A 14,314-nucleotide genomic window follows, 5' to 3' on the forward strand; every position below is an offset into this window, starting at 1 on the left:
AAAGTACGAAACACTACCTTCTTTGCGAGGGTAGAATATGAAGGAAAGCCTAATTAAATACAATAAAGCTTGACTGTAACTTCGAGAAATGCGTAACAAATTATTCAAAACTATAAAAACGAAGACAAACTTCGTTGTTTTTGTACGAACGTTTAGAAAATGCCCTAATTTGCATAATTTTCATGAGACCTTCGGCCAGATTCTCTTTATTCAGTTTATGTAGGACAAGGGATCCATTTTCGAGTTTCCTAATTATTCTGTTTCCTATTTTTTGCTAAAACGGAGTCTCGCTGTAAATTTTAAATACTATATTTGAAAATAGTTTACTAAGAACGATTTTTTGATAAAATATAAATTATGCTCTGAAAAGTGTTTTCAGGGGTACCCAACGAGAATATAGTTCAAAACCACTTAAAAATAGCATCGTTGAACGTATGTTAGTATTTAAACAGTAGATACAGGCACATTTTTATCCCCTAAAAATTTTTCATCTGTTCGGATTTCCTAGCTGGAAGTCTAGTGAACCGAAAATTACAGGGATCAAAGATTACCTTTTGGAAAATTTTAGCCCGAAAAAGGCTCCCGAAAATTCTAGTTGACCGTTTTGCGGTGAAAATCCGTTAAAAATGGGCAATTAAACCATCTTTTGGGTGTTCGAAAATCCTAGGAGAGCCAGGCAAGCAAGAAATTTAATAACAGATGTTCCGAAACTTCTAGATCTCAAATCGTCTTCCGAACAGATATTTTCCTTGGGTGCCCCTGTGTATTTGTATTTTCCTTGGGTGTCGTTGGCTGCCCCTGTATTTTGAACTGATGTCGGATTCTAACAATCGCATTTAGGAGTTTCAGTCATGAAGGCTTTTATCTCTTTCGCTCGATCGCAACAATCTCACAGGAAACGGTTTACGGCTCTCTTAATTCCTATCTCGTTTTCCGTTTTTTCAATGAACACCACTAGTACTTCATGAAGAAGCACGGCAAGACGGATCTTACCTCAGCCAGATGTTTCCAAGTTGATTTCCCTAACGATGAACAATATTTTAGAAGCGAAGACCTTGACGGTATAGCTTTTAAAACCAGCTGAGTAAGTGAAATTCTTTCGAAAATGACAGTTGCTTTCAACTGACGTGACACGAATACAAAAATAGGTACAAGAGGCTCAGCAGAAGAATTTATCATAAATAATTAGGGGTTTTTCCCTTTTTCCTATAACAATACCTGACTTTCGCCTCAGGCAACTGAAAACAAGATACTTGAAACTGTGTTTTTCACCTATGTGCTATTTTAAAGCCATTAACCTTCTCGGAAGTCATTTCAGTTTTTTAAGTCATTCTGTTTTCACATAAGTGCCGAAAACCGAAATTAGGCTGGTGGTTTTCTCTTGTGCTTGAAAACAGGCGCGTAGCTGGATATTTCCAGAGGCATGCAAAGTTTTCCAAACAAGACTGCCCAACCCTGTCACCCAAATTCTTTCCATGTGGGTGCTTTGTACAAATAGAATAAGAACAGGAAAAATTACGTGCGCGTGTTTCTTTGTAATATTTTGAAAGATGGGTTTTTCGTTCGGTTGGAATAATGATCGGCGTCTCAATCGATTCATCCGGCTTAAATTCGATTCGGTTTATGTGACGTACCACGTCTGAACGGGACTTAAACGTGGCAACCTCCTAATACTTTAATGCGACCTTCCTTAAAACATTTGCTTTCTGCTTTTTTCATTAGAAACTACACTTCAGGAAATTTCACGACGAAAGCTCGATCATATGTATCTTACCTTAGTTAGATGTTCGCAAAGTGCATGCGCAGGTACGTTACGTCTTTTGAAACTGGTTGACCAATATAAATCTCAGTTTACTAAAAAAAAAAAATGACGGTATCAAACATTCGATCTGCTGGAAACTGAAAATCAATAACTGATAGCATGCAGGTAGTAAATGATTAGGGGTTTCCCCCATTTCCGTGAAAAAAAAAAAAACGAATGTTTATACTAATGACACACGGAGAATTGGTTATAGCAAATTGAAAACTGGGAAATCGAAAGTAGGAAACTACATGATAAATGCGGAAAAAAATTTGTCCTTTTGGGATCATCAAAACTTTTGTTGAAACTTTCTGCGCCAAAATATAAGGAAGGGGATTTTCTCGCTTTACTCTTCAGAAAAAAATTGCCCCATTTTTTTCCAATGAGTGGTGCACCAGTTGTGTGGTACGAAATTGTTATTACATAGCCGGCTAAAATGGGAAATCAAATCTTCAGTTGATCAGTCATTATGTGTTTGAAGTTTGTTACATGAGTACAAGACCATAATACATTACAATGACCAGGTTAAGGATTGACTAAGGTACAGTATAATAATACAAAGATAACTTCGTTTGCTAAGACATTCAATAACGGCCGAACAGTCGCAGAATGCATAATCATTCTTCTCAGTGCTGAGTAAATCAAGTTTCTTTTCAGTTCGCCCTGTGCAAATGACCGTCATGCTCTACAACACGCTAATCACTAAACTTCAAAGTCAGTTCATTCGGCGTTCGGTGGCCCTTCACATTCTGAGAATTCGAAATACCCCTGCTGTATGAATCATTTCTAATGACTTCAAGCAGTGTCGGTCGAAGGAAGAAAACATGGAAAATCGTCACAGTACGCGCTTAAAATATTTATAGCCAGATAATTAATATACTTATAGCCAGATAGCTTTTCGCGGCCAAAAATCAATATTTTAGTATAAGAAACAGGAAAAAATGTTTCTTTCCAAAAGAGTTCTTTCACAAACGCTAAATTTACAGGCTCTCGATATTTTAACATCCTAAAATGTGGTAAAATTCACTGTGTCAACAAAGTACGAAACGCTTTTTTCTTTGCGAGGGTAGGAGTTGACGGAAAGCTTAGATGTAGCTGTAGATACAATAAAGCTTGATTGTAACTTCGAGAAAAGAGTAACATATCATTTGAACTGAAAAAGACAAGCTTTCGTTGTTTTTGTAAGAGCGTCAAGAAAATACCTAATTTGCCATACTATTTTCACGAGGCCTTCGGACAGACTCTCCGACAAAGGTTTGTCAACAAATGTTTTTTTTTTTTAGATCTTTCGAAAGCTTTGACTCGGTGCCACATGAACGTCTTTTGTACCCAAGCTTCACTCATGTCTTGGTTTAGAAGTTTTCTTACCAATCCATACGAGGGCGTCGACATGCGGGGACATCACTCATCTTGGACTTCCGTGTTGTCTGGTTAACCCCAAAGAGCCTTGTTGGGACCTATTTTATTCCTCATTTATATCAATGATATCTCAAGAAATATTATGTCAGACACAAAACTCTTTGCAAATGATATGAAGGTGTATAGGGTACTCGGGGATACTAAGGAAGATGCGGAAGAGTTACAGAAAGATCTTTCTCACCTGGAATCTTGGAGCAACGACTGGCAACTGAAATTTAACACTGATATATGCGAAGTGATGCGCATTTCTAAAAAGAATGATTACTTAAGCGCTCAATATCATCTATGTGGTAAGCAGTTGAAAACAGTATCTGAAGTTAAGGATCTTGGAATTTACATTACTTCGAACTTGTCATGGATTATGCAAGCCAACAAATGCGCAAATAAGGCAAACAGTGTCTTTGGATTCATAAGACGAACGGTGGATCCTAAAGATCCTGACTTGTTTTCAAAACTTTATATAAGCCTAGGATGTCCGATACTACTCGAGTATGTACTGCTCTCCAGTTTGGTGTGCGCACCTTAAATAAAGACTCGAACGAAGAGCAGCATCCAAATGCGCCCTTGGAAATATTGGGCAAGACATTCCCTACGAAGAACGTCTAGTTCCTTAGCCAACACTCCAACAAAGAAGATTATTTTCGTCACTTACCGAGTGTTATAAGACAATTAATAATATACGTGAAAAAATTTCTCGATTGTGATTGGCTACAAGGAATGCAGTTTTTAGGTAACACAGTGCAGAAAAGAGTAACAAACGTGACATTCTGATTGGCTAATAAACAAAGGAACTCACTGAGAGCCAATCAAATGCGTGATCTAAATGGCGCAAAATTTGGATCCGCTGCGGACCAGTTTCGAGCAAAAACCGCAATGGTTGGCGATTGCAGCACATTTACTTTTGCGACCGAAACAATTGTAGAGGAGCTGAAAAACTGCTCTAAAAACGAAAACACTGCGAAAAGCACTGGTTTTTGGCTCTCTTTTTGGAAGAATTGGTGCGTAGGTAAGGAAATTATTGATGAAATAGAAAATTATGAGCCGGCTGAGCTTAACACTTTGCCCGAGCATTTCTACGCCGAAGTAAACAATACAAAAAAGGTGAAGATTTATGAACCAGAAAGCCTTAAAGTAATGAAGGCATCGCTTGATAGACACTTAAAGAACAAAAGCTGCACCCTGTCCATTGTACGTGACCGAGAATTTAGTTCGTCCAAAGAGGTGTTAGAGGAAAAAGCGAAACAGCTTCGCTTGGCTGGCCGTGGTAAGCGTCCAAACAAAGCTCGGCAAGTATCAGAGGAGGAAGAAGAAATTCTCTGGAAGAGCGGAAAACTCGAGGTAATAACCCAGAATCTTTATTTCAAACACATTGAACAATTCCATGAATTCCCGTTTCTGCAGCTTGCAAACTTTAAAAACATCGAGCAAAATGTTGTTTTGACTGCACGTGTGATGATATTTGCAGCATTTGAACAATTTATTTTTGCACGTAATTTACGCGGGTTGACTCCCTATTAAAGAGATTTTAAAGCTATCTCGCAATTTTTTCATGAATATTATTAATAAGTAATCACATAATTTTTCTCGTGCAATTTGGAATAAATAAGCACGAGTAAATTTTTTCAAAGACCACAAATTGCACTCGCCCTACGGGCTTGTGCAATTTTGTTAGCCTTTGAAAAAATTTACTCGTGCTTATTTATTCCAAATTGCACTCGAAATCATGTGATTACCTGTACAAACAGACTTAATGCATTAGATCACTCAGCTTTATTTTACGTTTGCACATGATTTTCGGCTCTTAAGAGCTAATCACCGTTTTAAACTTAAGATTGGATCCTCAACTTTAAATACTTTTAAACATTCTTTTTTTATACGCATAATCGACAAGTCGAATATTCTGCCAAAGGAAATTGCTGAGGCGGAAAATTTAAATACTTTTAAGAACAGACTGAAATGTCAACTTGCAAATTTTTCTAGTTCTCCAAGTTCTCCAAGTTCTTCAATTTTTCTTAGTTCTCTAAACGTGTGATATTAATATTATGATATTTTATATTTAGTACTTTAAACAGTTGTAAATAATATATTAATGTTTTTAATTTGTTTTATTATCAGGAGATAAACTAGAAGAAAGGGATAACCTCCTTTATCTCCTTTTCACTTTTCTATGGATTTGTGAATAAATAGTTATCAATATTATTATTATTATCATTATTATCATCTTCAGTCAAATGGCAGCAAGAGTTTTTATGGAGGAAGACGGATCCATTTTCAAGTTACCAATTCTGTTCCTATTTTTAGCAAAAACAGTCTCGTGAAAATTTTGATGACTAGTTATGAAAATAGTCTGCTCAAAACGATCTTTTGATCAAATAACAATATTTTGAAAAGTGTTTTGAACTGCTGTCGGATCCGTCCCGATGGTTCTGGCGGATGATCCTGACTGGCAATGAATAGCTTTTTAGGAGTTTCAGTCATGAAGGGTTCTATCTCTTTCGCTCGTTCGCGACAATCTCACAGGAAAATGGAGAACGGCTTACGACTCTCTTCGATTTCCGCTTTTTCAATGAACACAAATAGTACTTAATGAAGTAGCACGACTAGACGGTTCTTACCTTAACCAGATGTTCCAAGTTGATTTTCCTCTTTCGGTGAACAATATTTTAGAAGTGAAGGCCCTGCTGTATGAAATGTACCTTTAAAACCAGTTAAACAAGTGAAATCTTTTTCAAAATGTCAGAGCTAGAACTCCGCAAGAGGCTCAGCCGAATAAATCAGCGTTAAATATTAGGGTTTTCCCCTTTTTTCCTAAGACAATGCCTGCTTTTTCGCCTTAGGCAACTGAAAAAAAAAAAAAAAAGGAAAAAGAAGACTGACACTCGTCTGATCACCATTAACCAGAGCAGGAGACCCTAAGTTTACACCTATGGGTTTTTTTAAAGCCAATAACCTTCACTAAAGTGATTTCAGTTTTTAAACCATTCGGTGTTCACATACGTGCCGAAACCGAAACTAGTCAGATTATGCATCTGGTTTTCTCCCTTACTTAGAAAACAGGGACGCAGCTGGAGTCTTTCCAGAGACAGAAGACTATACATTAACTTCTTTGAAGAAGTTGATCAATTAAATTTGACTTACTTCATGTTTCTTTTTTTATAGGGACGTTTCACTGTCAAGTAACACGTATTAAACAGAAGCCACTACTACAGGACTTTAGATTTTTTTGTTTTCTTCTTCTGGGATTCTAAATTAACGAACCAGCATTATTAAGACAAGGTAATTAAATGGGGCCTCAAATGTCACAAATTTTCTCCCGAGATTTTGTGTTTACAAGTGAGCGACCCCATTATTCACTGGCATTAATAATAATAATAATAATAACGCGAATATTTATACAGGATAACCTATCAGTTCTAATAAAAAGAACTGTTATCAAAAGGGTCCTGTAATTATCTCATAATTAGCTAAAAAATAAAAAATAAAATCGAAAAAGGAAAATAGAATAAAATAACACTAAGAAATCTAAGATTTAAAAATCAAAATCTGTAAAAATCATCGACTTACAAGACTGAAAAGAGTTATGAATTATGGAATACTATTGAAAAAATTGTTTTAAATTACTCTTAAAAAGAAACCTAGAGTTTACAGTTCTTAAATGACGAGGTAAAGTATTATAAACTAGAGCCCCTTGAAAGGCAAAAGTTCTCCGTCCAAATTCTAATTTGGTTTTGGGAAGTTTTAGTGAACACCCATTGTTTCTAGTGTTAATGTTGTGTTCAATTTTTGTAAAATATCCTTTAAAAGGGGTACAGACATTATCCTGAAGACAATCAAACACAAGCTGGCAGGACTGCCTCTTTATTAAACTCTCCACTGCCTGGACTTGATAATTTCCACCAATGACTTTCTGACTTCGACGTTCAATGCTTTCAATTCGACTCTTACGGGAATGTGACCAACAGAGACCCAAAGTTCCACAGTACGTAAAAACAGGTTGAATCATTGCTTTGTAGATTTTCTCAGCACTGCTCTTGTCGATTAAAGGTCGGATTCTCCTGAGTAAATTAAATCTTCCAGCTGCTCTTTTATACATTTTGTCAAAATGTGATTCGAGATTTAAGGATGAATCCAAGTTTACGCCCAAGTATTTATACGATGACGTGGTATTAATCAGTGTTCCATTTACAGTCAAGGCTAGTTGTCTTCCATTCAATGCATTAAGCCTTTTGGCAGTACCAAAGATCATACACTCAGTTTTGCCCTTTTTTAGATTAAGGACAAGCTCATTATCACGAAACCAAGAAGACAGGTTGTGGCAATCTTCACTGAGATGCCTTTGAATGGATTCCAGATCTTTAGCAGCCGTGAAAATTACTGTATCATCCGCATAAGTGATGATTGAGGTTGACTGAAGAGGCGGAGAGAAGAGGATAGTAAACAATAGCGGACCCAATATACTTCCTTGTGGAACTCCAGAAAATATGGGATTGGCATCTGACAAAGCACCTTTGAATTGGACTGATTGCGTTCGAGAAAACAAATAATCAGTAAACCAATGAAGCTCCTTATTGTTAATTCCATAAGACGGCAACTTGTTAAGAAGGCATGAATGACTAACAGTGTCAAATGCTTTTGACAGATCGATAAAAACAGCACCCACGATGTTTCCATTGTCAACTTCTTTCCTGATTTTGTCCGTAAAATATGTAACCGCTAGTTCAGTAGAGTGTAGAACATTGTTTTCAAGTTTCATATACACGTACTCTACTTCTGGGTGTCACTGTCTGAGAGAGTGTTCTTGGGGCCAACAGTTGTGGTCAACCGATTTGGCTGAAACTGAAGCTGGGTGTGATGAGGTATTTCAAAAGCCACTTTGGCTCACTTCTCTGACTTTTAGTTTTGAAGTTTCAGGAGGGGGGTCCTCATTTTTTGCCCTTTAAACACCAAAAGTCCAGCCTTCTGGAGGGCATTTTAAAGGCGCCATAAAAATCTATTGGTAAATTGTGCTGCCAAATAGATTTGACGTTGGACTCTACCATAATAGAGTAGAACTTTCCGTTTATGCATGTCCTCAAGATATTGGACAGAGAGGAGCCTGGGGCTAGAGTTTGGCCAAAATTGATGTCAAAATTACAAACCAAAATTGCCATTTTTCAAAAATTCGGTATATTTACCAGCCTTCTTGCGTAACTTCCATATCTATACCATTATTTACTTTAGTCACCTAATTATCAAAATCGGTATATTTAAATCTAAACTATAGACCGCTTGCTTCCCAGCTTCTTTGATTCCTTACTATAATCCTAGTTTAGAATATTTTATCAAAGGTTAATACCTAGTTTTACATATATATGTTTTCTTTTTCACAACTAATATTAACTTGAAACTCTGATAGATAAATACATTTTTTAAGACGGCTTTTAAGTAAACCAGCTTTAGCTGATAAAACTACGGCGGCTAAATAAAACATCTATTCTCTTCTACTATACCGGCCATCATTTCAGGGGGCAAACAAGAGATAAAATTTGCTAATACGAGTAATCGCAGTCGAGTTTCGGTTTATTTTCTCAAAAGGAGACGATGATTTTAGTGTTGCAAAATGTACAGTTTGACTTTTCACAAGTTTTACTTCATTATTGCTTGCTGTGAGGACATCTACGGTTGGAATTGCATTCAAAAAAGTAGCAATGATCACTTCCACCCATAATTTGCCATTATCGTCTTTAAGATAAATGTTCTTCATTTTCTGTTGTTTAGAATGGACAAACTCGACCGCGGTTTTTTGTGTTAACAGCTTCTTTCACTTGTTTACCCCCTGAGAAATCACGAGACAGCTATTTATCCCATCAATCCTAACGCAATAAGTACAAAGATGGCGGGAATTGGAATAAGGTCTGTTGTTGAAAAATGAACAGTATTTTGTTTGTTTTACTTCACTGATCATACTTTCTCAATTTCTCAGTTGCATGTCGAGCTTGTCTGCTTAAGGTACCTGTATGGAAAGATAAAATGTTTTGCAAAAATACTGAAAAATGCCAGAAATAAATGTAAATCACGTCCAAATGAACGAACAAGGGAGCAGAATGTCCCGGGGGGTACTCCCTTATATAAGCTATATAGGTATGTGCCGCCCCATCAGGTAGGGTCTTTGCGCCCTTTTGGTCTGAAAACGGGTATACACTTTGCCCATTTTGGTCTGGAATCTGGTATGGTTTTCGAGGGAACTACGGGATTGTATGAACGTATTTATCGTTTCAATTCCAAATGAGTAAGAAAGAGAGAAAATATGTGAATTCGAAGTGGATTTGAAGAATTTTTTTTGTTTGCGCTCTAATCTAAGTAATGACAACATAATTTCTCCCTAAGGGCCAGGGGCTCATTTCTCGAAAGTCCCGATAATTAACGGGCCCGGTAAGCTGTCTCCGTCTACATTAAAGATCGACGTTTCAATAGTTTTGCATCGAACGTGATAAAACTATCAGTAGTGAAACAAAATGGAGTAGTTTTATGGCCAGGACCCGCGCTCTTATTCTTTTTATTTCGATTTGAATATTTGATTTCGGGCCCGTAAAGTTACCGGGACTTTGGAGAAACGGGCCCCAGGTCTGAAATCGGGTATGGATTTTAGAGGTCTGGGGGGTACTCAACGGAGTTTTATACAGGGAGGCTCCACCAAAGACCCTTTTGTATGTCTTAAATGCCATTTTTTATACCTTGACAAATGGTTCCCCTTTCACATACCAAGTTTAGAACTTTGCATCCATTTAAACTGCAGTAAATGAACTATACGAACAAGAAGTGATTTTGAAAAGCATTTCACTATAAAAAATTGCGATAAAACATTTCTTAAAATCATTTTAAGATTAAAAAAATTGCTAAAAAGCGACGACGTTTCGACGTTAGCTGAACGTCATTATCAAGTCAAAATAAGTTAGTGATTTTTGGTCTATAAATACTAAAAAAACAACAATAGCTGATTAAAAATTGTAACGTGAGAAAATATTAAACAAAGAGTTTCGCACGTATGGAGTCCGTCTGAATATTTAAATTGGGCTTAAGTTTCTTGATGAAGAGCATTTCAAATACTAAACAATCAAATTTGCTCTGGCACTTTCTTAAAACCGTGAATTGGCTTTCTCTCAAAAGGTTGTTGTTACCGTGAGCTTCTAAGAAATGTCTACCGATTGCCGAATTTTTGTGCTCAGCAATGCGTTGATGAAGGTGTCGGGCTGTGTACCCGACATAATCTGCATCGCACAGATCACATGAAAAATTGTAAACAACCTCAGACCTCAGACCTCAGACCCAAAGAAATCAAGCCGTCAATTGTTAATAAGCAGTGTGTTGTTTACAATTTTTCATGTGATCTGTGCAGGGCTTTCATCTTTGGAAGCCATTTTGGCCACGTGTATGATCTTTCCGCGAATGACGTCATTCAAGATGGCGCCCAGACTTATTAAAAGCGTTTATAGGGGGTAGAAAAATACTGTACAAAACGATGTCCGTGTAGTATAACAGTGTTTTCAAAAGCAAAATAACCTTTACCTTTAAGGAAATTTATTCGTATCCTGACAATTCTAATGTGACGTCATCACCGATGAGCACAAACGGTGCCCAGTACTTGACTACACCAAATTCCTCAGATTCTCTCATGCAGTTCATTGCTTGGTTTAAGGCTTCACTGGCACTTTTTCCTGTCACAAGAAATTGATAGAAATTTTTCATAAACTCAAGAGTGGCCTTGTCATCAATCGCCCACAACGACACCAGAACAGAACGAGCACCAGCACCCAAAAATGCCCGTGCTATGCCAACCACGCCTTCTGCTTTTATCTCTCCTTGAGCACTATGACAACAGCTGAGTACAACCAGTCTCGCACGCATTTTAACACGCAGTACATCTCTCATTGTCAAAATGAAATCCATCTTAGCATCATCTGGCGCCAAGGCAATTTCGCCCGTTTCCATGCTGCCATGTGCAGCGATGTGAACCAAAGCAACCGAACCGATTCGTCTTAATACCTCATCCTTTGTGGCTTGTCTTCCAACAAGAGGTGTACAACCAAGCATTTCACCAATCATCTCTACTTCCTCTTTGGCATATGGCAACTGCTCTCGCTCTGTCACTTCTTGCACCCATGGGTCACCAACAAGAAGCACGCCAGACTTACAGTGATAATCTACCGGACAATCTCCAATCATTTTCAAGCTGGTGAGAGATGGAATCAAGCGAATTCTGAATGATGCACAGAGGTGTTCGGAGTTTGGGCCCTTAAATGCAGCAAAGGGAGCCAAGCAAAGTGGGCCTTCAGGCACGAATATGAGTTCATTTCCCGAAAACAGATCTTTAATAGGATCAATGATGATGTCGTATAGTGTATTCAAGGCACTTTCACCCATATCATCGACAAGAGACTGTAAATAAGTGCTAGTGTCATACTGGGAACTGACTTCCTTTCTTCTTAATTTAACCTCCTTCCAGTTCTGACAAACCCAAAAGACTAATTCGTTTTCTACAATTGCCATAAATATGGTATTCGGAGGAAAGGACCTGTGATCTTCACTTGATTCAATATCATTCACTTCAAATCCATAATTAAATACCATAAGATCTCTTAGACCCTGTGCCCGAACCTTCTCCGCAGAAATCAAAGCCTCAGTATACTTGCCTTCTCTTAACATCAAGCGCCAAAGTGCAGTGTATATTCCTTGGTATCGATCACGAAAGCTTATTTTCAACTTGTCGTCAAATTGAAGACGATCTCTGATATTATTTAACAAAGTAATACTGCTCTGATGGTATCCCTTAGCCATTGGAACTTGGCCTACATATTCACAAAATGTACCTGAATTCCAACAAGCTTTCGCCTCTCCTAATGTGTCACTCAATTCTTTTGCAATGTCTAGGTGACGTTCATAATGATGTATGGCTGTTTCAAAATCTCCCAGACTTTCGAAGGTGCATCCAAGATTTCCATGCGCGTTTCCTTCTCCCGATCTGTCACCCAGTTCTTTCGCAAATTTCAAATGACGTTTATGGTAGTCTAGGGCTGTTTTCAAGTCTCCCAGTCTGTAATGGACGTTACCAAGATTGCAATATGCCGCTCCTCTTCCCGACGTTTCATCCAATTCTTCCGCAATTTTTAGAGCACGTTCATGGTAGTCTAAAGCTGTTTTAAAATCTTCCAGATTGTAATAGACGTTTCCAAGACTTCCATACGCATTTCCTTCTTCCGATTTGTCACCCAGTTCTTTCGCAATTTTAAGATCACCTTCATAGTAGTCTATGGCTGCTTTAAATTCTCCCAGACTGCGATAAACGTTGCCAAGATTACCATACGCCTTTCCTACTCCCGATGTGTCACCCAATTCTTTGGCAATTTTTAGTAGTCGTTTATAGTAGTCTATGGCTGTTTTAAAATCTCCCATATGGTAATGGGTGTTGCCAAGATTTCCATACGCCACTCCTTCCTCCAATGTGTCACCCAATTCTTTCGCAATTTTTACTTGTTGTTCATGGTAGTCTTTGGCTGTTTTAAAATCTCCCAGACTAACAAGAACGTTGCCAAGAGCGCCATACGCCACTCCTTCTCTCGATCTGTCACCCAGTTCTCTCGCAATTTTGAGATGCCGTTCATGGTAGTCTAAGGCTGTTTTAAAATCTCCCAGTCTGTAATGGACGTTGCCAAGATCACCATACGCCGCTCCTTCTCTCGACCTGTCACCCAGTTCTTTCGCAATTTCCAGACACCGTTCATAGTAGTCTATGGCTGTTTTGAATTCTCCCAGTCTGTGATAGGAGTCACCAAGATTGCCATATGCCTCTCCCTCTCTCCACCTGACACCCAATTCTTTCGCGATTTCCGAATGACGTTTATAGCAGTGTATGGCTATTTTAAAATTTTCCATACTGTAATGAGCAACGGCCAAGTTGCAATACGCCCTTCCTTCTCCCGATCTGTCACCCAATTGTGTGGAAAGTTTTAGATAAAGTTTAAAAAAATCAATGGATTTTTTAAAATCTCCCAGATTGCGATAGGCGATGCCAAGATTGTTATACGCCTCTCCTTCTCCCAATCTGTCCCCTAGTTCTTTTACAATTTTAAGATCACGTTCATGGTAGTCTATGGCTTTTCTAAAATCTCCCAAACCGTCAAAGGCGCATCCAAGATTGCTATACGCTTTTGCTTCACCCGATCTGTCTCCCAAGTTTTCGGCAATTTTTAGACTTTGTTTATGGTATTCTATAGCTTTTTTATAATCCCCCATACTGTGATAGACGTTGCCAAGATTGCAATACGCTACTCCTTTTCCCGAAGTGTCATCCAATTCTTCCGCAACTTCTAGACAACGTTCATGGTAGTCCATCGCTGTTTTAAAACTTCCCAGCTTGTGATACGCGTTTCCGAGATTTCCATACGCCTTTCCTTCTCCCGATCTGTCGCACAATTCTTTTGTAATTTTTAGATTACTTTCATGGTAGTCTATTGCTGTTTTAAAATCTCCCATATCGTGATAGACATTGCCAAGATTGCAATACGCCTTTCCTTCACCCGATGTGTCACCCAATTCTTTCGCAATTTTTAGATGTCGTTCATGGTAGTCTACGGCTGTTTTAAAATCTCCTTGTTTGCGACGGATGATGCCCAGATTGCAATACGCCGCTCCTTCTTCCGTTCTGTTACCAAACTGCTTCGCAATTTTTAGGTGACGTTCATAGTTGTCTATGGCTTTTTCAAAATCTCTCAAACTGTGAGAGGCGTTGTAAAGATCATTGCCATACGCCTTTCCTTCTCCTGACCTGTTCTCAAAGTTGTCAATTTTACCAAAAGTGCCAAGGTCGCCTACTGTGTATGTCGCCTTCGTGCAACTTTTCTATGAAATAAATAACGTACATGATTTATGACATATGTTACATTACATTTTCATCATCTGGAAATATATCATTCCGTAAAGAGAGGTGATGCGTTCCAAAAAGTATAGTATCGAGAAAGTCTTTAATTTCGAAATTTTTCTTTTAAAGAACAAATACGACAGAAGTTAGGAGAAACTGAAAATCATTTAGGACAATTCAAATAATTGTTTATTTTCTGT

The 14,314-nt window shown here is 38.0% G+C and overlaps 2 protein-coding genes across 2 annotated transcripts in view; both read right to left on the minus strand.

Annotated features, from left to right (window-relative positions):
- The window catches only part of LOC140938911 (tetratricopeptide repeat protein 4-like), a 12,523-nt gene extending 11,443 nt beyond the window's left edge, over positions 1–1,080 (minus strand). The window contains exon 1 of the mRNA XM_073388435.1: positions 994–1,080. The gene's annotated coding sequence lies outside the window, so the exon portion shown is untranslated. The remainder of the gene's footprint in view (positions 1–993) is intronic.
- Positions 1,081–10,630: 9,550 nt separating this feature from the next.
- Positions 10,631–14,091, minus strand: LOC140939015 (uncharacterized). The gene has a single exon (XM_073388574.1). It carries the CDS (start codon positions 13,727–13,729, stop codon positions 10,778–10,780), a length of 2,952 nt encoding a protein of 983 aa, XP_073244675.1. The 5' UTR covers positions 13,730–14,091; the 3' UTR covers positions 10,631–10,777.
- Between the last annotated feature and the right edge of the window lie 223 nt (positions 14,092–14,314).

This window comes from Porites lutea, chromosome 5, assembly GCF_958299795.1.
Source record: "Porites lutea chromosome 5, jaPorLute2.1, whole genome shotgun sequence".
Taxonomy (NCBI): domain Eukaryota; kingdom Metazoa; phylum Cnidaria; class Anthozoa; order Scleractinia; family Poritidae; genus Porites; species Porites lutea.

Excerpts from the sequence above, each read along its gene's own strand:
- LOC140939015 (XM_073388574.1), bottom strand. The coding sequence starts at position 13,729 with ATGGGAGATTTTAAAACAGCAATAGACTACCATGAAAGTAATCTAAAA.